Genomic DNA, 23,816 nt, shown 5'->3' on the forward strand with positions numbered 1-23,816 from the left:
TCTGGAGTGGGGTCTGTGTGTGGCAGAGGTGTGGGGCACTGTGGCTGCCCATGTAGCCCTCCCTATTCCCCCGCAGCAGCCATGCTGCTGCTGTTATGTATTGGCATGCAGTAAGGCCACTTCCTGCTGGGTCCAGGGCTCTGTGGGGAGAAGATATGGAAGCTTTTGGCCTAGTGAGGAAATGGCAACTTGCGGGCCCCTCATGCCAGTGCTGGCTGGGACAGAGTTTCTATTAAACCCCCGTGTGACATCCAGCCAGAACTGCATCTGCTGGTTGGTCTCTGTGGGGCACAGGTACCTGTGGACTTCTTCGCTGCTGGGTCTGGCCATTCCTCTTCAATTGTGTAGTTGAACTCCCCTCCCTGCCCATGGCAGGCTGGTACCCAGAGCTCCCCAGGGCCCAGTCTTGCTCCTTGCCCTCTTTCCTGTTGGCATACCTGGCTGGGCTCCAAGGTGTGGGATCAGTGACCAGCAAGAGCCCCTAAGTCTTGCTTTCATGCCTGAGGACAAGGCACAGGGCAGTGTGTGCAAAGCCTCTTTGTGGGGAACGTGCTCCCATCCCCTCTCAGGGGCACAGTCCCAATGTTAGTCACGGCAGCTCTCTCCAGAGAGCCTCCCACTGCTCCTCCTTGGGACTGGTGCCCCATACTGGGGTAAAGCAATCATACCAGCCTCCCACTGGCTCCCGTGGACTGAAGCATGGAGCTGGGCAGCTGGAGGATGCTTCCTGCTCTGGGGGGTGGATTGTGTGTGTGAGGGGGACTGGAGAGCCGCCTGAGTACCCAGTGCTGGGATGGGCAGATGGAGGGGCTCCCCCAGCTGAGATGAGGGGAACTTCAGGGCTGTGCTGCTGTTTTGTCTCCTTCAAGGCCTCAGCCAAGGGAATAACCTTGAGACAGAGCTGTGTGGGGGAGGGGAGCTGGAACCAGCCTTCCCCTCCACTCCCCCACCCCCTACCGCCTGGCGTGGACTGCCAATCGATCAATCTCAAGTTGTTCACTCCCTTTGGGGTCGAAAATGCCTTTGCCCCCCCCACTCAAATCAAAGTCTCGGTGCTGGAGTCAGCTGAAGGACATTCCTGTCTGAGGACTGGCTGGAATGGGGCTGGAACAGCAGGGTGCTATTGGAGCTGGGGTGGAGAGGTTCCCCAGGCTGGATAGCTGGGGGCTGCAGGCCAGGACTGATGGCTATCAGCAGAGCCAGAAGATGGGGGGCCTAGCTGGAGCTCCATAGAGAAGACAGGCTGGGTGGGGGTGGGCAATGGGGATGCCTGTCCCCCAGGAGATGCAGCAAGGTGCCTGCTCTGGTGCTAAACCGGCTGCAGTGCTTGGGCAGGGGGCTAGTTTCCCCTACCTGCAGGATCCCTGGGCTGCCATGAGGCTGCACTGCCTGGGAAGGCAGCTTCTGCCCCAGTGGTGTTCCTGGTAGTAAGTGTGTGCCAGTGGGAAGAAGCCCTAAGAGAGTGGGTCCCTGCATAGTGGGAGGATGTGCCTATGTTTAGCTTAGCCCCTGGGGCTGGACTGTGGCAGAGGAGCTGTGCCTGTCTTGCTTATCGGGACCCCACACCTTGCAGGGCGGAAGGAGAAGGAAGCCTCACACCCTGGGCGGCTGCTGGCAAGCTACTACCCAGAGCCCTGTCTGTTGTGTCCTGGGCTTGCCCACTCTGGAGCTCCTGGGTGGGGGAGTCCTGTGTGGAGCAGGAGATAGTGCTGGGATCAGGGCTGGCCTGACCCACCTAGGGGTGCCACTGCAGAACAGGAAAAGTACTCAAGGTACAGTGTGGCACTCCCCCACTTCCCCAGGCTTTGCCCCTCATAAGGGGCTGAGTCATAAAGTCTGGGAAGAGGGCCCAGCCAGACCTTTTCTCTCCTGCCCACTGGGATCCACTCCACTGGGTGAGTGGGTGAGATTTTGGGGAAAAGGGCTTCAGGGGGATGATGGGAGAGGCAGGGGCATGGTGGGTGTGGGTGGCACGGATATGGGCTTTGCATAGCTGACCTGGCAAAGCAGGGCAGGGAGCTTCATCCCCTCTGTTGGGATGAAAATTCACTTCGTGCCATCGTGCTTAGTGCTCAGGAGTCAGGTAGGGGCAGGGCTAGCCTGCCTAGGTAGTGCTGGGCAGTAGAGGAGCCTTTTAGGCCAGTCTTGGTGGTCCTGTGCTGCCCAGCTGGCTGCCTTACCCCTCAGCCAGCAGGGCCCCTAGGGTTGCTTCTCCCAGCTCCTGGGTCTGTTGGGGTTCCTGCCCCTGTTCACTGCACAGGCTCTTCCATGTCCAGGCAAAGGCCAGGGGCAGAGATGACCCTGTGGGAAAAGCACCAATGAAATGGTAAGGCAGGTGAACTCTCTGGATCCCTGGGCTCAGAGGAGCTATGGCAGAGTGGCTGGGACTCAGGACTTCTGGGTTGCTTTACCACCTTGGGTGGGGGAGAGGTGTGTAATGATTATAGACTAGAGGGAGCTGGGCCCCTGGGTTCTATTCCTGTCTCTGCTCCTCACCCTTCTCACTGTCCCTCTCTCTGTGCCTCAGTTTCCCCATCTGCAAAGAGGAAATGGTACTGGAACTTTCCCCACACAGGGCGTGAGTATATGGAACCCTTCCTGCCTCAAGGAGCCATGACCCGTCCTGGTGGCAGATGGATCCATTGCTCTGCCACAGCTTTCCCCCCAGCACATAGCCAACTGTGGTTGTAAATTGGGGAGATGCCGAGAGCCTGGTGCCTGCAAGGAGCCTTGCCCTCCACAAAGCTGGGAGAGCTGTGCTGGAGATGGGGGGTGCTTGGAGTGAAGGATGCCACCCAGCTAACACCTCTGAATGGCCCTGGGCAGTGGGGCAGCATGGCTTTGCATGTTGTATAGGGAAGCTGAGCCAGAGAGAGAAATGAGCTACACACTGCAAGCTGATGGTAGTGTGGGGAACTGAATCCTTGTCTCCTATGTCTTGGGCTAATGTTCATCCCTCATTTCCTTTGGCTCCTAGAGATGTCCCCCCTTAACCCTGGGTTCACCCACCTCAGCTCCATTCTGCCCTGCACAGCCCCACCTGCTAAGTCAGGGGTCGGCAGCCCCCAGCATGTGTGCCAGAGCATAGCACATGGATGCATTTTGCTTGGCATGCATGCCTTGGGGCAGGCAATAGGGAAGGAGGTAGGGCTGTGCTGCCACAACAAGGATCGGGTCCCCCACCATCCACCCCTGGCATGCCAACATCTTACATGCTAAATTTAGGGTGTTTTTGGCACTCTGCCCAAAAACGTTACCAATCCCTGTGCTAAATGGGTCTCTGAGCTACCCCTGACTGCCCTGTTCCCCTCCCCTCTGCAGGATGGCTCTCGCCAGCGGCCGGTGCAGAAAAAGAAGACTGTGTCCTTCAGCACCATGCCCAATGACCGGAAGATCAACAGTACAGCAGCCTGCATCTCCTTCATGCTGGAGGGCTGTGAGATGAAAAAAGTACGCTCCAACTCCCGCATGTACAGCCGCTTCTTCGTGCTGGACCCTGACATGCGTTTCTTGCGCTGGGAGCCTTCCAAGAAAGACTCGGAGAAGGCCAAGATTGAAATCAAGTCGGTCAAGGAGGTGCGGGTGGGGAAGAAGACTCCTGTCTTGCGAAGCAATGGACTCTCCGACCAGTTCCCTGATGAGTGTGCTTTCTCCATCCTCTATGGGGACAATTATGAGTCCCTGGACCTGGTGGCCACCTCAGCTGATGTAGTGAATGCCTGGGTGATGGGGCTGAGGTACTTGGTGTCCTATGGGAAGCACACGCTGGAGGCTCCCGAGGCTGGCCATCCCAGCCTCCGGACCTCCTGGATCTCCTCTGTCTTCGACCTTGCTGACCTAGAGAAGGCAGGCCGCATCCCTGTCTCCCGGGCCGTGCAGCTCATCAAGGCCTTGAACCCAGGCATGAAAGCCTCCACCATCGAGCTGAAGTTCAAGGAGCTGCAAAAGGCCAGTGAGCGGCCAGGGGGGGAGGTGGCATGTGACCTCTTTGTGGAGGCCTACTGTGAACTGTGCACCAGGCCTGAGATTTTCTTTCTCATGGTCCAGTTCTCCAGCAATAAGGAGTACCTGGGCCTGAAGGACCTGATGATATTTCTGGAGGTAGAGCAGGGCATGGAGGGCGTGACAGAGGAGATGTGTCTGGAGATAATTGGCAAATACGAGCCCTCCAAAGAAGGCCGGGAGAAGGGCTACATGGCCATCGATGGCTTCACCCGCTACCTTCTCTCCTCTGACTGCTCCATCTTTGACCCACAGCACCGTAAGGTATGCCAGGACATGGCACAACCCCTCTCGCACTACTACATCAGCTCAGCCCACAGTGCCTGCCTCCTGGAGGACAACTTCTGGGGCAGCTCGGACATCAGTGGCTATGTCAGTGCCCTGCGCACAGGCTGCCGCAGCCTCGAGCTGGTGGTGTGGGATGGCCCGGATGGTGAGCCTGTGGTCTATGCTGGTCGCTCGACTACCTCCCGTGTGCCCTTCCGCACCGTGGTGGGCGTTATTGACCAGTATGCCTTTGAGGCCTCGGACTACCCCCTCATCCTCTGCCTGGCTGTGCGCTGCTCACCCCCCCAGCAGAGGCTGATGGCCCAGTACATGAAGAAGAGCCTAGAGGGGAAGCTCTATCTGGACCCCCCAGACCCTGAGGAGGCTTATTTGCCATCCCCAGAGAGACTCAAGAGTAAGATCCTCATCAAGGGCAAGAAGCTGCCGCCCAACTGCCATGACAGCGAGGGGGATGTGACGGATGAGGACGAGAGCCTGGAGCTATCACGTCGCCTGGGAGAGGATGACAAAGAGCAGCCTGAGGGGGGTGGGCTTCACCGGCTGCGGCTGAGCCAGGAGCTGTCCGAGTTGGTCAGCTTGTGCCAGTCTGTGACTTTCCGGGATTTTGAGGCCTCACGGCGGGGGCAGCGCTACTGGGAGGTCTGCTCCTTCAGTGAGGTTGAGGCCGGGCGCTTCGCCAATGAGTGCCCTGAGGAGCTGGTGGGTTACAATAAGCGGTTCCTGTCACGGGTCTATCCCAGCGCCATACGTATCGATGCCAGCAACATGAACCCCCAGGACTTCTGGAAGTGTGGCTGCCAGATGGTGGCCATGAACTACCAGACACCGGGACTGATGATGGACCTCAATGCTGCCTGGTTCCGCCAAAACGGGGGCTGTGGCTATGTCCTGCGCCCCTCCATTATGCGGGAGGAGGTGTCCTACTTCAGCGCCAATGCCAAGGACTCGCTGCCCGGTGTCCCTGCCCAGCTCCTGCACCTCAAGATCATCAGCGGGCAGAATCTGCCCAAGCCCAAGGGCTCAGGCGCCAAGGGTGAGGTAGTGGAGCCCTATGTGTGTGCGGAGATCCATGGCATCCCGGCTGACTGCGCTGAGCATCGCACCAAGACAGCTTTGCAGAGCGGGGACAATCCCGTCTTTGATGAGAGCCTGGAGTTCCAGATCAACCTGCCTGAGCTGGCTGTGCTGCGCTTCGTGGTGCTGGATGATGACTACATTGGGGATGAGTTCATTGCCCAGTACACCATCCCCTTTGAGTGCCTGCAGACTGGGTACCGCCATGTGCCCCTGCAGGCACTGACTGGCGAGTCCCTCCCCAATGCCACCCTCTTTGTGCACGTGGCCATCACTGACCGCCGGGGTGGGGGCAGGGGGCACAAGCGGGGGCTCTCGGTGCGTAAGGGCCGTCGGGTACGGGAGTACACCTCCACCAAGGCCACCGGCATCAAAGCCATTGACGAGGTCTTCCGCACAGCCACCCAGCCCCTGCGGGAAGCCACTGACCTCCGGGAGAATGTGCAGGTACCAAACTGGCCCTGCAGAGGGGCTGGGGCTGGTGGTTAGTATGGGTGGGGTGGGGTGGGGTGGGGGATGGGATTCAGGATTCCTGGGCTCTACCCCCAGCTCAGGGAGGGACGTGGGGTCTGATGGGTTGGTGCATGAGGGCTAGAGGCTGGACACTTCTCTCTCTTCTCATCTTGCCTCTCCCATTGAGTTGTTGTACAGCCTTGGGCGGGCCACTGGACCACTGCCTCAGTTTCCCCCCTGTAACATGGGGATTGAGCAAAGGAGTCACCAGGACAAAGCTGAGCTTTGAGTGGCACCTTAGCAGCCCCTTCCACAGCTGCCCCCTGTGGGGTGCATGCACCCCTGAGCTGCCTCATGACTGAATTTTTCAGCTAGCAATGTAGCAACAGGACAGTGTTGCCCTTTTTTTCTATCCCAAGTGGCCCCAGTGCCGGCCGGGGGCTCTGGGTCCAGCTACCCAACAGGCAAGGCCCTCATGCCCCTGCTTGTCCTGCTCTGCAGTTCAATATTCAAGCAGAACAGAGTGGGATTAAGGGCAGGCCCAGGGCAGAGGATATGGTGCCAGCAGCTCCTGGGCTTGAGCACTCCACATCTGGAGCAGTTCCAGTGCAGCGTCCCCACCCCACAGCTGGCTCCTAGCACTGGCTCTGGGCCTGGAGTCAGTCTCTGTCCTTGGGAACATGCTCAAGCCATTGCTGCATTGGGACCTTGGCACTGTCATCCACTTTGGCTCCAGGGCCCAGGGCTGAGATTTGTGCTGTCTCTGCTGGCATGTCTCTCTTTAGGCCCCATTCCCTGTTGCCTTGTGCCTTGTAGAATGGCTGCCCTCTGGCCTTCCACTGGTCGGGTATTCACAACCACTGAGCACTGGAGTGAACTACTGGGCAGGCAGCGGTACAGTGTAAGAGACAGGCTAGGGGCAAGGACTGTGTCCCCCTCCCTCCTCACTGTTTTCTGTCTGTGCCCCTAGCAAAGTCAGCTCCTGGATACCTCCCTCTCCCAGAGCAAGAAAGGGAGTTGGGGCAGGGGTGCAGCTGGGCAAAGAAGGAGCTGGCTGGTGCTCTGATCAGGAGTGGAGACAGTGGGCACAAGAGTGATGCCCAGCCCTGTGGCCCCCTGCACACTTGCCCTTCAGGAGCACCCAGTGCATTGGGTCTGGCAGAGCAACCCTGGGGGTGGGGAGAAGCTGCCCAACAGAGAGAGACCAGGGGAGGTCTTATGGTGGGGAGGTCCCATGATGAGAGCCATAGGGAAAGTGAGCAACTTGGAGGAGGGAGAGAAGGGCTGGCATGGTTGCGCATCTCCCAGTGCCTCCTGTCTACGGAGGGCATGGGAACTGGTATAGAGGTCTGAGGCTGTTGGGCAGGCCTGGGGTTTCTGAACGACGCTCAAGGGAGGGACAGGGGAGGGGAGGAAAGGAGGCTGGGGAGGCGGGAATCAGTACAGGGTGGCTCTGACTCAGTGCCCTGCGACAGGGGACACAGCTCACTCCATCCACAAGCAGATGGCTACCCGGGGTCCCAGCTGGGGACACTGGGCAGGAGCTGTCCACCCTCCTCTCCCTTGGTAGTAAGGCACCTGCTGCCAGTCCCACTGCCCTTCTCCTGCCTACAGAATGCGCTGGTGTCCTTCAAGGAGCTGTGTGGGCTTACACCAGCGGCCAACATGAAGCAGTGCATCTTGACAGTGGCCACGTGGCTTCTGCACAGCGAGGGCGCCCCCACCGTCACGCTCAACCTGGGTGAGCAGTACCCGGCCATGGAGGCCCAGGGACCCATCCCCGAGCTGCTACGCAAAGTGCTCACCGCCTACGAGACTGTAAGCACCTTCCCCTGCAGCCAGGCCTCCCATCCCTTCTTCCCCCCACAGTTGTGGTATTGGGCCAGGCAGGGGCCATGCTGAGCTGGCTGCAGCTGGGGCTGTCTGCTTTGGGCTGAACTGAAGGGCACTTGGTCCAGCCATGCCTGACCCCCAGCAGCAGTAGGAGGGTCCCAGCCCTTTGGGTGGGTAATGGGTGCTCCCTTTACTGTCCCTTTTCCCCCAGTGCCCAGGCTAGTTTGCAGGGAACAAGCCAGCACCACCCCCTGCCCTGGCCCCCTCCCAGGAGAGACAGCGGAGACCCAGCAGGGCAGGGAAAGGACCGTGATTGATTTTGCCACGTGCTGCACTGCATGGCTTCCCAAATGACTCACTCTGGAGCTGTGACACAGCAGCTCCAAGAAGCAGCCCTGGTCCCACCTGCAGCCCCCTCAGGATCCCTTACATCAGCACAGCCCTGGAGTTTGGGATCCCCAGTGCTGGAGCTGCAGCATGAACACCCCTTCCCTGTGCACACATGACCCCTGCCTCGGCATAGGGTTGGGGGGGGTCTGTCGCTGGAGCCTCCCTTCTAAGTCTGCCAGGGGGTGGGAAGTGCCTAATATTACCATGGCTTGGAGGCACCCCCTTCTCCCCCACCCCAAGACATTGTTCCATAGTAGCAGTGTCTGTGCTGGCGCCACAGCCCTCCCCCACTCCAGTGCTCCTTGGGGTTACTTGCTGGGTCACCAGGCGTCCTGCGGAGACGTGATCCCGCCTGGCAGGAGAAATCCCATTAATAGCAGAAGCCGGAGCCGCTTCCTTCCTTTGTGTTCTGAGGAGGCCTGGCGTCCGGCCAGACGTGAGCTGTGCAGCACCTGGTCTGAGCCATTGTTGGGACCGGCGGAGCTGGGCCTGGCAGGGGATATGGTTCACTGACCATCCTGGTAGGGGGTAGAATCCCTCCCACCTCTGCCAGGAGCGGTCCCTTCCCCTGGGTGCAAAGGGGATGTGCTGGGCTGAAGGGCCAGCGCTGAGGGGAGGCCGGGCTGCACGGTGTGTGTGTGCATGTGTGTGTGTGTGCGTGCATGCACACCTGCAGCATGTGTACAGGAGGGCCAGCAGGGCTTCTGAATATTGGCACCAAGTTTCTCCTGCAGGTGCCAGCTCCTGGAGCCAAGGTAGGGATGGGGGAGGGAGGGGAGGAGAGGGGGCTAAACAGTCTGCAGCCCAGCCTCCTCACTGCCGTTTCTCCTCCCTCCAGATGATCCAGACCAGCCGGACCCTTATTGAATCCGCTGATGCAGTATACAGCAAGCTCATCCAAGCCCAGCAAGCAGGTGTGTCCAGGCAGGGGCAACATGGCAGAGGCCCAGGAGGAGCATAGGGAGAGTATGCCAGCCCTTTTGCACCAAGGGAGATGGGCACATTGGCCCTGCAGTACCTTAGCAGGTCTCTGGTGTCTGGGAATGGGGGAAAGGTGTCTGGGGATTGACACCTCCCCAAGAGTCAGAGGGGCTGGCCTTTGTGCTGCTATGGAGTGACACTCACTGGCAAGTTTAGGCTGGAGCCTGCCTCCTCTCTCCACCCCAGGGGAAAGGCCCTATGACCCACCCGACCCCAGCACCAGATCATCTTGGCCTTCCCTTGGTAGTGCAGCACGGGCAGAAGTGATGGTGCCTGCCAAATGGAGCTGCTGCTTTGACCTTGCCTGGAAGGGATGCAGTCTCCCTGAGGCTATGGCCTGTTGCTTTGCTGTGTGGAGCGCAAGAGTCATCGCTACTCTGTGGCATGCCTGCATGTGGGTTCTAGGAAAAACACCATGGGGTGCTGTAGCAGCTGGGTTCCACAGGTAGTCATGTATGAGCAAGGGGGGATGGAGGGGGATGCACATGCCCAGGGAGGAAGTGTGGGGCATCTCTTTGGCTGCCCTAGAGGGCATGTGACTGTGGTTTGGCTCTGGTTAGTCCACTGTGAGGGGCAGTGGCTGTGTGATGATGGGGGCATTTCTGTCTCCTGAGCCTGCTGCTGGGGCAGCCCAGTGCGCAGAGCTAGTGGCGGATGGATGTGGTGGAGGTGGTCCTTTGGCCCCAGCTGGATCTGGGAGAACCATTTCCTGCTGCCATGCTGGGGCCCCTCTGAGTGGCTCACACTCTGTGGGCCCTATGCTCAGCCCATTGTGGTTTTCACATGTACCTGGGCTGGGGGGAGGAAGCAGGGGCACAGCAGGAGCCTGTCCCATCTCCCAGATGTCAGCTGCCAGAGAGCCTGGGCCACTTTCCACTGGAACACCCAATCCATGGAGCGAGTGTGCAGCTCCCAGAAATAGATCGTGTGAAACCGAAATCCCTTGGGGCACCAGGGGTGTGAGAGAGGACGTGACCTGCAGTTGCAGGATGCCTCTGCCAGGAGCAGCCTCCCCACGAGCTTTGTCTCCCAGCAGAGCCGGGCACTGGCAGGTGGGCAGTAATGGGCCCTGTGTGGGGAGGGGGAGAAGTTCGGAGCAGCACAAAGAAGGCTGATGAGGAAGTGGAGAGGAGTCATTAACTGCCAAACGCCAGAATATAATTAGCATCAGCAATAACAGACTGGGGCTGACGGGAGAAGTGGCAACTGCATATGATGACATAAAAGACACATGGTTGAACCCACACAGGCAGGTGCTGCTGTCAGACTGCCCCGCCCCCACCTCTGAGCTCTGCCAGGGGCCCTGTGTATTGACCCTAGCGTGGCTTCCCTGACACCGCTCTGCTGGTGCCCTTCATGCCTGAGCCACAGACACTGCTAACCCAGTTCTGGGCTTTCTCTTGCCCCTGGCCCTGCCATGCCTCCCCAAAGCCACCTTCTATCCTAGCCCTGGGGTCCCCCTCAGGCTCAGCCTTGCCAGTGCCCCTCAGTTCCAATCCATAACCCCTGGCTGTCTCCATCCTGGGGTCTATGCTATTCCCAGTCTTGCCAGTGCCACTCCATCCTGACCTGCATCCCCCTGCTATCCCTGCCATGTCTCCAGCCTGCAGGTGCCTCTCAGCCCCAGCTCTGCAGTGCTGTGCATGTACAGTGACACACCAGTGACCCAAGTGCCCATGGAAGCAGTGCTGCAGCCCCTCCCACAAGTGCCCATGGCTATAGATAGCAGGCCTAAGCTGGAGTCTGCGGCAGCCTGGCTATCAATATCCCTGGGAGAGCCACATCCCTGGAATGCTATAAGCAGCCTGGGTGGTATGGGTCAGCCAGGCTAGGGCAGGGCTCCCAGCCAGGCCAGTGCCCATGCTCCCCAGTTTGCTCTGCCCAGGAAGGGCTGGGGTCAGGCTGCTCCTTCCTGCCCTCAACCCTAGTTTAGGCTACTGCCTTCTCCCCCTGCCCCATGCCTATTTCCTCTCTTCTTCCTGCCTCTGTCTCTTTGCCCTACCTAGGGGTTTCTGGCTATGGTTTAGTTCAGGCAGAATCCAAAGAGTGCACCCCCCAGCTGTGCTGCAGTGTCCCCTAGGGCACACAGCAGGTACATCTAGGGTTTACTGCTGGGGAAAGTGCGGGATCAACAAGGAGGGCATCCCCAGCCAGCATCTCCCTACCATTTGCCTCATCTTGCCCCAGGAAGAATCCAGGTGCAGAGGGAATGGTCCCCCGGTCCATTCCAGTCCTTGCTTCCTTGCCAAAGAGGTAGCTAGCACAAGTCTAATGTGGCCTGGCTCCCACAGCCCAACCATGCTGTTGCCCCAGGGAGCTTGCAGCTGGCTCTGTGCACCAGAAACAGGCAGCCTGGCCCAGCCTCTGCAGGAGGCACAGCGCCTGCCAGGAACACCCAGCCCCTGGGCAGAGCCTTCCCAATCCATCACCCAGCAGGAGCAAGCTGCCTTCCCCGGCCCACTCTGGTGGCAGCTGGCAGGCAGGAAGAGCAGGGCAGAGCCGATGCCTCCAGCCCCTGCGAGTGTCAGCCCCCTAGCTTAGCTGCTTACACCTCTTAGCCTGAGTCAGATGTCAGTGTTGTCCCTTGGGCCTGGGGCAATCAGCACAGAGCTGGAGGATGCTCTTTCTCATGGCCCAGGCTCTGGGCCGTGCCTTGCTCACTGGGCCCCATGGGGCCCAGCAAGGCCCCCGCTAGGAAGCTGGTATGGCTCTGAGGGGGCTGATTGATGGCAAGTGGGCGATCTGCAGTTGTGTGGGTGACCTTGTGTGGGCCCGACATGTGCACTGCGTCAGAGAGGGGTAAATATAGAACGTGCTGACGAGGGCTCCGCACAGGGCGTGTTCAGCTCCTCGTGTACACAACCACTGGGTCCCAGCGAGCAACACGATTTCCTCCCTGAATGGGAGAGATTTGGAAGAGGCGGACTCAGGGAAGGTCCCACTGGGATTCTGGAGCGCAGTGGGGATGTGTGTGCTGTGTGACGGGTCGCTCCTGAGGTATGGAGCAGCATGTACTGAGCTGGCAGAGACACTCCTTGGCACACTGTTGCTCTTGGGTGTTTTAGCCAGTAGCTGTGTAGTGCCAGGGTACCCTTCATGTCCAAGCATGATGCTGGTTGCTCCTGGCTTTCTCTCCATGCTTTTCCCTGGAGCCTGTTCCCAGTGTCATGGCCACTGGGTCTCCCAGCCCTGCCCTCCTTGGGATGGTCTGAAGCTTCCCAGACTCCTCACTTCCCAGCCAGCTCTCCTGCCAGCTCCTGTTACCATCAGGAGAGTTAGCGAGCCCAGAGCCTGTCCTGTGCCTGCCCAGAGACCCTGCCTACTGGTACCTGCTGCCAAGGGGAGGGTTAATAAATGGGGGTCAGGTGGGGACCAGACACTGCGTGGGAAGGAGGAGCAGTGTGCAGGACCTTTGTGGGCTGTAGGTGTGCCATAGCACCAGGATGTGCTGGGATGCCCCGTGGGCTGCTGTGGACAGGGCATCTAGGACTGGTACAGTGGGGATGGGTCCCTGCTCTTGTTCTGGGGATGATGACACATTTTGTGGTTTCTTTCTTTTTCCCACAAAACATGAGTCCTCCCTCCTGAACTCCCGTCCCAACCACAAACTTCTGCAGGCCCGTCCCTGCCCCCAAGCACAGTGCTCTCCCCCAAGCCATGCAGCCCTCACATGCAGAGCCCCCCACTGGTAGCGGTGGGAGAAAATATTATTTGGAGGGGCTGAGGGCTGTTGCGGGGCTGACACGCACTGGCAGTGGAGGAGTATGTGGCAGGGGTGCTGGGTGCGGCGCTGCAGCAGTGGGGTATGGCAGTGGTGCCAAGCAGGATGGCGGCACCATGGTGCTGCTGCCGTTGCCAGCCGCTGCAAAATTAGTTTGGGAGGGGGTTAAGCCCTGTTACTTCTGGCTTTCTGCCACCTGTGCCCCCCACACCTCAGTGTTTGCACTCTAATATTTCTCCAAGCCCCACAGGCCTAGCCCTGAGACACTGTACCCTGCTCCTGCTGCCCCTGGCCCTCAGCTGCCCCCTGCCCGCAGAGCTCCCCCCACAGGCTGCTTTGTGGCCATGGCACATGGCTGGATTTGCTGCAAAATGAAGGCTGGGAGCAACTGGTTCCTGCAGGGGAGGCTGGCAAGGAGTTCTCCTCCCCTGGCAGGCTTTCACCCTCCTCTAGCTGTGGGATTTGGTAGCTGTGCTCAAGAATGGGCTATGGGGGTACAAGGCACCTGTCTTGCTCCAAAGATCAGTCACTTGTTGCTCAGCATGAAGAGCAAGAGGACGTGGCTTAAAGTTGCTGACTCAGCTGTAGGCTGCTGGCGAGCCAGCCGGAAACAGCCTCACGTCCCTTGGCATGCTCTGGAAGGGCATCTCCTCCCACCTGGAGATGTGACATGCCCCCCCTCCCCCCAACGCAGCACAGACACAGGCCTGCCTCCCCCACTTCTCCACCTCAGGGTGCCCCTGGCTAGCAGCACCATGGCAGAGCATCCCTTTTGGCTTGAGGGGGGAGGGGGGCAAAGATGGGGTCCTTTTAACTGGCAGAACAGCATGAAGGGGCAGGACGCACAGTTTGTCTGTGCCCTGGCCTCAGACTCTGGTACATGTGGAGCTCAGGGCAACAGAAGCTACTGCTGCTGTTGAGTGGGAGTGTGTGTGTGTGTGCGGGGGCAGGGGGGCGGCGGCTCTCTGGCACTGTGTGGGTGCAGCCAGCTTGGGCAGCTCTTTGATGATCCCAGCTGTTCCCCTCTGCCCCTTCCCCTCCCCTTTGGCCAAAAGAGTGCTGTCCCAGGGCTGGTGCCCTGCTGGCCTTCTCAATGTACAGTACAGTGCAGGACAGTCACAGTACAAACCCAGTCCTGGGCACTTTGCCTCTGGCTTTGCTGTAACCCTTGGGGCTCTCTCCTTGCCAGCTTATTGGTGCTGGTGACCCATGCCCTGCTCAGCAGCATCTTCTGGATCTCCACCTGTGATGATGCCGTGGCCCTGGCTCGATGGGCATATGTGTGACACTCTCCCCTGTGCTCTGCCTCTCAGGGATGGATTTCCACAAAGAGCTGCACCGGCTGGAGGCCAAGGAGGGGCTAAAGGGCAGGAAGCTGCAGAAGGCACTGGAGAGTTTTGCGTGGAACATCACTGTGCTGAAGGTAACATCAGGCCCTGGCTGCCGTAGGGCACAGAGAGGTGCCCAGTTGCCCAGGGGTGGCTGAGCCTGGAACCCAAAGCCCAGCACAAGTGAGAGCCAGGAGTGCTGCTTCCAGCTCTGTTGCAGTGAGGGTCTCTTCCTTCCTCTCCCATGCCTAAGTTTCCCCAGCTACAGAGCAGGGCAAGAGTGAGGGCTGAGGCCTGCCTGTGAGGTGCTTTGTCAAGGCAAAGCACCAGACCCTGCTTCCTCTCCCCAGGGTGCTGTGACATCTGACAAAGCTAGGGCATGGTGAAACAATTGTTCTCCCCGCAGCTGCTGCAGTGCAAGGCACCAGCCCGTGACGCCAGGGCCTGTGAAGAGCGATTGCAGAGCCTGTCCTGTGCCTTTTCACTGCACCTGGCAAACAGAGATCCTCCCCCTTCACCCCAAGTCGTTCTACCAGGGGAACAAGCCAAAGGAGGCAAAGGGGAGTCCTTTCCCAGGAGAGTTAGTAGCAGAGACTGATCCAGAACCTGGGAGTCCTGGCTCTCAGTCCAGTGCTCTATCTTTTAGGCCCCACTCCCCACTTGCTGGGCTAGTGCTGGGAGTGGCACATCAGACCATGTAGCAGGCCTCCATAGGCGCCCTTCCGGGGTAGTCACAGCTGTCTGTAGCTCTGCAGAGCCAGCCCAGTGCTCAGCCCTATAGGCCACCTGCTACAGGCCCAGACTCCCCTGGGACCTGGCTGAGTTGAGGTTGGTGGTGCTGATGTGGTGTGGGGTGTGGGGGTGGTGCACTGACAGTGAGTGCAGCCTCCCAGCTGCAGTGAAGGGGCAGGGAATTAAGTCAGTGCTTTAGCAGGGGTGGAGGGCTCTGCCACTGACCCCTCCTCTGCCCCTCCTTAACTGATACAGGGCCCTGGCTCTGCTATCTCTGCCTCCCCCCAGCATCATTACCCCCACCCTTGGACCAGGCATGTTGCTCTCCCAGTCTGCGCTGGGGCTAGGGCTGGAAGCCACCTCCCTAGGGGAAAAGAGCTTTTCTGCTGACTGCCTCTGTGCAGCAAGGACCTGGAGCTGGGCCAGAAGCCAGGAGCTGGGTGGCCCCTTAATGTGCTTCCAGACTCTGGTTTTCAATGAGCATCCCACTGTTGCAGTGCCTCTTCTCTAGCATGGTGCTAGGTACCCCTGGGCCTACTCTCTGCCTGCCTTTGCATGAGCTGTCTGCAGGGGGTAGCAGGGGCAGTCTGCTTTTCAAGGCAGACTGCAGAGCGGGATGCTGCCCTTGAGTGCAGGGTGACCACCCAACCCTAACTGGGCTGGACAGTCTCGAAATGTAACGTTCAAACCTGGGTCCCAGGCTGAATAACTGTAGGACAGTATTTGTCCCAGATTCCCCTCCACACAATCAAACCATAGCAGTATCATGTGCAGGGATCTGGGTTTTCTGCTTGCTGCTTGGGGCTGGGGGTAGCAGGTTGCAGGGGGCATTACATGCTTGTGTGTGTGCAGACACGCACATAGCCAGCAATACAGCCAGGCAGCAGTGGAGAGCAGCTCCCCCAGCTGCCTGCAGGTAAGTCTATGGGAGGAAGGGGAAATAGGCAACATGGAGGAGGGGGTGGTGGAGCATATTGAGGCCCCCAGGTGAGGGAGAGAGTGGGGCAGGGTTGGGGGCTGGGGGTGCTGCCTGGCCAGGCTATGCATGGGGCCCGGGGCTAAAATGTGCAGCTGTGGGGCCCAGCTGTGGAGTGGAACAGAGCTACAGAGCCATGGGCAGCTCATCCAGGGGGCATCAGGGGGGCAGCTCCCTGCCACTGTGTGCACACCTGGATAGGATGACCACCTTTTCAAAATGGAATAGTGGGACACATGCCCACCTCTCCTCCCCCTCCCCACCCCCTTCTGCCATGGCATGGCTGGTGGGAGGACAGCAGGGCAAGAAGCCCTGAGCCTGCAGTGGGCAGCCTACATCCGGCCCCACCCCTCACTCAAATCTAGAGGACATACCCTGCCATGGCCTTCCCCCAGGAGCGCATGCAGTGGTGGGGAGCTGCACCCTCTGCCCCCTGGATGAGCCACCAGTGCCCTTGCCCTAGGCCCCATTCACTGCCCTGGCTGGGCAGCACCCCCAGCCCCTGCCCCACTCCATCCCTCACTGTGGGGGCCTCAGTCTGTACCACCTGCTCCTCCTATGCCCTGTCTCCCCCATAGACTTACCTGTAGGAAACTGCTCTCCATGCTGCCTGGGTGTATTCCTGGCCATGTGCATGTGTGTGGGCATGCACATGGCACTGTGTCCCATTCCCCACAGTCCCAAGCAGTCTCTTGCATGGGGAAATGCTGCCAGCCTGCAAGGCGAAACCTGCCATTTTCCCATGTTTTTCCATGGTGAATGGAAAGCCCGGATCCACGCACAACACTGTGAATGGGGGACAAATGTTATCCAGAGTCATACAGCCTGGGACTAGGACTTGATGCTCCCATTACAGGACTGTCCAGCCTAATTAGGGATGGGTGGTCACCCTACTCCCAGGGATGGAGGCATGTGGGGCATGTGCCTCCCTCCCATATTTTTGCTTGGGCAAGAGTGGATGCAGGCTGCCTGCTGTAGATTTAGGGCTCCCCACCCTGCTGCCCTTCCCCTGGGACCTCCGCAACCCAGTGGGCAGGACCCAGCATGGGAGGACAGAGCGAGGCAAGGAGGCCAGGCGTGCTGCTTTTGCATTTTGAAAAGGTAGTCACCCTACTTGAGTGCAATCCTGAGCTGCCATCCTTCCCTGCTCAAGGAGCTGTCCAAGCAAGGATCCCATGGGCTGTTCTTGGAAGGGTAGGGTGTACCCCAGTGTCCTGCACCCTCCATCTCTCCCAGGCCTGGCTGCTATATGCTGGTTTCTAGAGTGAGGATGCCCCGGGGTGTGTGGGATCTGGGGCTTCTCAATGCATGAGTCTGGAGCACATGGGAGCATGGAGCTCTCTGGTCCTGGCTGCTGGTGGCCTAGGAGCCATGCGGCAATGCAGTGCTGCCATCTTGTGGGCATTGCAGGCTGTGCCTAGAGCATGCTCAGGCTGGGGCAGAGGAACCTTGAGTCAGTGTCGAGGCCAATGGAGGCTGTGAGAGTAAATCCATTTGCAGAGTGAATACCATGCAGCTGGGTGGGGGATGGGGTGGAGCAGGGAGCTGAGCATCAACCAGTGCCTCAGCTGCATCATGCATCTCTAAGGAGGCTGCCCACGCACAGGATAACAGCCTACTCTGTGGCCAGCTGATGGAGCCACTCCTTTAGCTAGTGCCCCTTGTCCGTACTCTGAATGCTGGAGGTCCTGGGTTTGACCCCAGCTCACAGCCATGGAGTGGATGGGTCTTCAAGTCCCAGTGCCAGCTCAAAGCCTCTGGTGTCTTTCCCCTTCCCAGTGCTGAGCTAGGGCAGCTACTGTCTCTGAATCCCACCTGGTGTCATTGCTCTCCCTGCCTATCTGACTTGTGGGGCCCCCTTGGTAAGGTGCCCCAGGGCTGTTTTGGCAATACATAAACTTTGGAGCTACATGAAAAGCTCCCCCCTACTTCGCCTCTCTTTTCCATGACCTGGGTCAGTGTAGGGGGCAGCTGGTTCCCTGCCCCATGTGTAGATCCTGCTTGCTGCTGGACTGTACCTTGCCAGGTGACCTGCATGGTTCTGAGCAGGAAGGCATGGAGCTCCAGTCCTACTCTGGGATTTCAGGTGGCACCAGAGGCACCAGCCCAGCCAGCCTCCCCAGGATTGGGTGAGGGAGTCAACACTGCTCAGTGACAAGGGACAGTGCCACCACCACCCTAGGCTCTGCCATCCTCCAGCTGCTGAAGGCTCTGGCCAGTGCTAGTGCTATCTGGTACAGAAGATGCATGAGGATAGGCACCCCCAGGGCCAGGCTCTTTTGGATCTGGGCAGCCCCAAAGCAATGGCTAGGGGAGGGGCACAGTCCTATCATGCTGTGGCCTTCACATGCAGTGAGTGGGGGGGATAGTTGGCCCTCCCCTAGCCCCTGTTGCAGCCTGAGCCCTGGCTAACAGAAGGGAACCCTTGCTCTCTGTGCTCTAGCCTCTTCTGCAGGATCAGTTTTGCTCTGAAGGTGAGGAGACCACAGCAAAACCCAGCCTCCATGCCTGCCTCCAGCCCTGCGATGGGGAGGGGACTGCCTCGGGGCTGTGCTGATGGGCCCTAACACCCTTTACCCCCACCTGACCCTTGACTTTTCCCCTGCTGCAGGGCCAAGCTGATTTGCTCAAACAGGCCAAGGCAGAGGCATTGGACAACCTGTGGCAGATCCACAATGCCGGACAGTCCTGTGGCATCGGCAGGAATGGCTCAGCCTCCCCAGAACCCAGCCGGGTCCGGACCCCACTGGAGCCCATTCCTGAGACAGAAGGAGGCAGTGACATGGCATCTTGCTGACCGCGGTGTGGGGCACTGGGGCCTGGACTGAGACAGCGGCCCAGCCAGAGGTGGGAGGCCCTGTGGCTGCCCCAGTGCCTCAGACCCGGGACTGTGGGGGCACCCTTGGCCCCCTGTGTCCAGAGACTCCAGCCAGCTTGACAGCTTTTTATCATGAATTTTAAAGACTTGGCAGTGGCATTCTTGGCAGGGCTACAGCTGGCCATTCATGGGGTGCCCTTCAAGGAGTGTTAGCAAGGGGCTGATAGGATTCTGCTGGGCCCCTTGAGCAACCCAGGCACAAGGGAGGTGATATCTCACCGAGACCTGGCAGATGAATTTATGGCTCCTACAGAGTCGGGGCAGAATACATGTGGGTGCAGTCCACACGGGTACCAGCAGAGTCCCCGTATGGACAGAGGTTCTTTGGAGCTGGAAGGAGGTTCAGAGCTGAGAAGAGGTGAGAAGTGAGGAGCAGCTAGTGCCAGGATGTCTGGAAGTCAGTCTGACCCTTTCTTCTGTGCTTCCCCTGGTCTTACCTCCTCTCCTGCCTTGCTGCTGCTTTCTAATGAAAGGCTCCATCCTGCTGCAGGTAGCTAGGTTGAGAAGGGGCCCTGGGATCATGTGTGTGCGTGCATGCGTGCGTGTGTGTGTGCACATGTGCATGCATGTGTGTGTGCATATGCGTGCATGTCTGCACATGTGCGCGTGCACATGTATGCGTGTATGTGTGTGCGTGTGTGCACATGCGTGTACGTGTGTGTGTGTGTGTGTGTGCACACATGTGCATCACTAGCACTTGTCCATGCACTGGCCCAGAGGTCACAGCTGACCTTTCTGACTTGCCTCATTTGCTGAGGACCCTGGCCTGGCTCTCAGGTCTGCTGGGTGTTCATCAGATCTGGGACAAACCAGATGAGCTGCCTCAGGCAGTGGGGAGCAGCCAACATAGCTGGGATGGTCCCAGCTTTCCTACCTGCCGTCCAGACCAGCATTCCCAGTGGCTGTCCTGTCAGGACCCCTGGTGTATGGATTCCACCTAAGGCTTTCAGTACTAGGAGTCAGTGCTCAGGGGCTGCCCCATCCACAGATGGAGCTCAGATGCTGCAGATGAGAAGCTTGTAGACCTGGCTTAGCCATGGGGTAGAGATCCAGACCTGCCCTGGACCAACCAGCTGGAGGCAAAGAGAAACATGGGCTGACCAGCAGGGAAACCATATTGACTTTCCCTCTGGGATGAGGCCCATGTTTAGAGGCATCTTTGCTAAGACAGGTTGAGCTGGGTGGGTGAGGGGGGGCAGTGAAATGGGGCTGCATGGCTTTGGCCCACCTCTGCTTCCTGGGAGTGCTCAGAGCAGGGGTCTGGCCCAGCTGGAGTCCCCAGCGCTCAGGCTGGATCCACAGGCAGGAGAAAGCTGGGCATGACACCTCCCCGCCTCCACTATCTCTGAGTGTGTGATGCAGGCTCCAAGCAGCAGAGTGTTATAAAGAGTGTTAGACCCCAAGCTGATGCCATGGCTGTTCCTATTTCCATGCTCCCGGTTGGTATTTCTGATGGGGAGGGGAAGGAGGTCTGGCCAGGGGGAGGCTATGCCAACAGTGGAAATCTTCCTGTTGTGTGGTGGTAGGGGCCTGCTTATCCCCAGTGGGGGTCCCTGGGGCAGGGCAGCCCTGGGGCAGGGAAGACCAAGCTGGAGGTCAGGGGGACTGAGCACAGAATTGGAAGCAGCATGTAGCTATATTCTCTGCATGATTCCCCCTCACTGTCGCTTCTGTGGTGACAGGCTGCAGTGCCAAGGGGGTCCAGGAAGGAGGAGGAGGAAGAGCATAGCAGGGCCCTCTAATCCCTGTTACTTAGGGACTAGGAGGGTAGCATTAGAAGACTGTCTCTCAAGCAGGGGCCAGCTGCAGAGAAGTAAGCAGCACTGGGGCAGATATAGAGAAAGGCTGCAGACAGCTACCTGAGGCAAGAAGCACTGCAACAAGCCACTGGGCAGGCCTGCAAGCAGACAGGTAGCTTAGGAGCAGATGGGAGACAGCTGGGCAGACGGCAGTCGAGCAGAGCAGGATAAGTAATAGGCTGGGCAGAACCACCTGAGCTAGTCAGAGGTTAGGTGACCAGAGAGGGATGGCACCCAGGGTACTTAAAGCCTGACTCTAGAGCTAGAGAGGTACTCTGGCCCTGATTTGCAGAGAGGACAGAGCTCCTGAAAGCCCAGGCTGCTGATGCAGGAAGTTTAGTCATTCTAGGGAAGCTGTAGGGGTCTGGAGACTCAGGAGATGGGAGGTTTTAGTGGGCTGATAGGGGTGGTATGGAGGCCATGGGTGGCATACCTGGAGGGGCACTCCATGGTATAGAGGGCTGAAACCCAAATAAGTGCCTTGCCACAGTCTGGAACCCTGGGGGCTGTGAGGGCTAGAGCTGAGATGGTCCAGGGGGGTCAGAGTATGATTAGAGAAAGAGCTGAGGCCATGACTGAGCCCTGCAAGGGTCTGGGACTTAGGGGGTTGTGTGGGCCAAGGCTAAGGAGCTCCTAGGCTGAGGGTAACAGCCCAGGAAGAGCAAGGGGCTCAGAGGGCTAAGACCTGGATAGGGTCAGTGCACCAGTGAAGTACATACAGTGAAAACAGAGAGGCATGTATGTGGCTAAGGTGGCAGGAGGTAATGATTAAAGCCCTTAAGGCAATCAGGACCTAGAGGGCCCCAGCTCAGGCTGGCAGGGCCCAGCACAAGGGAGGAGAGTCTCAGAGGGGGTTGGAGTCCCACTGTGAGTGACACTGCATGTCCAGAAAGCTCACATTGGGAGAGACTGCCCTCAGAGACCAATTTCACCATCCAAATATGGCACAGGATAACAGGGTGATACCCTGAGAGGACAGAGGGGAGGAAGCAGGACATGCAGGGCCACTGGGGGTGCCATGGCCATCTGTGGAGGCTGGGTCCAGACCTAGGGCAGGTGATGCAGAGAAGGGGTACCTTGGGATATACTTCTGTTGACTGCAGTATGCAGCTGCCCCACGGACTTCTGGCATCCCTCTATCCTAGTAGTGACCCCACACTGCAAACCCCCCTGGATTGGGATGTTGGCATTGCCACATCTGTTCCCCCAGCACAGCTTGGGGCTTGTCTCTGCAGGCTTTACTGTCGCTGGTCTGACAACAGCTCAGCCTGAAGCTTCTGCTCTATGTTCCCTGGGGAGTTCCAAGGCTGTGTTTCTTCCTCCCGCCCCTCTGCTTGGCTCCTGCCACATGGAGAACCTGCCCCAACCGCAGACCCCCTGCCAGCTCTACCCAGAAATGCTTCCCCCAGCATAAAAGCAATTAGGTGATATCTCTGCTGGCAGAGCCCCCACCCCTTGCCAGTGTGAAGTCTCCCAACACCTGGAGGCCCAGAACCCAGCCCTGATTTCTCCCTGCTGAGCCTGGGCCTATATAAGCAGCAAGACCCAGTTCCATCCAGTGCCTGTGAGAGAGCTGGGCCTTCAAGCCCCGCAGCTCATCCTCAGAGCAGATGCACCCTGACAGCTCCTTTCTGCTGCCCCCTGTTATGTGCCCTTAGCTGAGGTTGGCACAGGGAGGAAAGTCAGTACCAGTCTTGGTTTGGGCCCTGCTCCCATTGCACTGAACACCCCCTCCCCATCCCTGCTCTCACAGGACAGGGCCTGACCTGGAAGATGGGGTGCCTGAACCACATGCAGCTCTACCTCATGCTGCACAGACAGTTGCACCACCCTGTCCCCTCCAGCCTGCAGATACTCCCTCCCACAGTCAAGCTCCCGGGCAGCTGAAAACCCTCTCTTGGGAGCCCTAGTCCAAGCTGATGGCAGCAGGGACATCCGTGTAGACTCTGTCCCTGCCTATCCTGCTTATTAGATTGATAGTCATTGTGGCAACAAGAGGCCATGCCCTCTTAGGAAGGACCAGAGCTCATTGAGGCAGTGCCTTCTCTTTCCCTTGGGTGCTGGTGTGGCTGACAATCCTGCACAGCCTGGGATGCTCCTTGGGTTCCCACCAGAATGGGCTGGATAAAGCCTCCAGCCTCCTTCCCTTCAGGAGCTCTGATTGCCTGGGAACAACCAGGCAAATGCATCACCTCACTGCTGGTGGTGGCTGACAGGTGAGTGGAGACAGTGTGTTTAACTCCCAAGCTGCTGGCCCTACGTTCATTCTGGTGGTCATGGCTGTGTAGTGGGTGTCTCTTTCACCCTGATGCCTGGACTGTGCCCTTTCTGTGGGCAGGGGTGGATGGGCAGCCTAGGGGTGCCCGGGAGGCACAAACCACCCCTTGTGATGGCAAAGAACCCTGTACAGTGGGTCTTGGCTTTTGTGGACTCATCACAAGCTTCTAAAGAGGGGGACATAGGGCTTACCCTGGGGTGACTGGCTTTGCCTATGGGGCATCCTCATGAGCAGACACCTCCCTAAGCTCTGCCTGGTTTGCCCGGGTTATGCCCCACAGGATGCCAAGGTGGCTGGGTGCAGAGGTCCCTTCTGCAGGGTGAAGGTCTGATGTCCTCTTGGCTCTGTGCATGACCCAGCTGGATGCAGCTTCCATCACCTTGAGCTCTGTGTCAGATCCAGGTAGAGCCAAAGGGGGGATAAATGCTTCCTCACAAGTCATGAAGCCAGAGTGCTGCCTGAGTGCTTGAAGCCTCAGCAGAGGTAAGGGCTGCTCCAGCCATGAGGGCTGGTGGGTGGGGGCAGTCTTTTGGGGATGGAGATGAGGGTAAAGGGGGGGCTTCCAGCAGAGCCAGGCTGTGGATGCCATGCCAGTCCCTCCAACACGGCAGGAAGTGACAATGTCTGGGTTTGACTGGCCATTCTCCTTTGTGTAAAGAGGTAATTAGTCTAATAGGGCCCAGACAAACAAGCCCCCTGTGCCTTCCCCAAGAACCATCATTGTCTACAGCCAGCCAGGGCCATCCTGCCCACCCTCTGCTCCCTCCTCAGCATTGACCTTCCGCCCCTTTGTGCTGCTTAGACGATAGATTCCTTAGGAAATTACAGGCTCATTAGCACCGGGCTACGCAGGGAGTCGGACACCGCTGCATAATGAGCCACCACAAATGAGGGGAAAGGCCAGACCAGTCTCCAGGCTACCAGGAACAATGGGAGCGGGTCTCCCGGAGACCAGCCCTTTCTGCAGCCCCGGCCCCTCCATATCCAAGAGGTATTTTTGGCAGTGCCATTGTGCCTGGGCTGGAAAGGGCTATGAATGGGCCTCCAGGGAATGCGGCCCTATAAAAGGCTGGGCTGCTGGGA

General features: G+C 58.8%; 1 protein-coding gene across 6 annotated transcripts in view; it reads left to right on the forward strand.

The window, feature by feature from the left end:
* LOC102559475 (inactive phospholipase C-like protein 2) overlaps positions 1-23,816 on the forward strand; it is a 54,342-nt gene that overhangs the window by 27,867 nt on the left and 2,659 nt on the right. For 5 of the 6 annotated variants that reach the window (XM_059726917.1, XM_059726918.1, XM_019476358.2 and 2 more), the window contains 4 exons: positions 3,322-5,811; positions 7,432-7,635; positions 8,879-8,954; positions 14,056-14,165. In XM_059726917.1, coding sequence (XP_059582900.1) covers positions 3,322-5,811; positions 7,432-7,635; positions 8,879-8,954; positions 14,056-14,165 — 2,880 coding nt within the window. Of the gene's footprint in view, positions 1-3,321; positions 5,812-7,431; positions 7,636-8,878; positions 8,955-14,055; positions 14,166-18,389; positions 20,060-23,816 lie in introns of those variants that run through there. The other variant, XM_019476372.2, reaches the window with a different exon arrangement.

This window comes from Alligator mississippiensis, chromosome 4, assembly GCF_030867095.1.
Source record: "Alligator mississippiensis isolate rAllMis1 chromosome 4, rAllMis1, whole genome shotgun sequence".
Lineage (NCBI taxonomy): Eukaryota > Metazoa > Chordata > Crocodylia > Alligatoridae > Alligator > Alligator mississippiensis.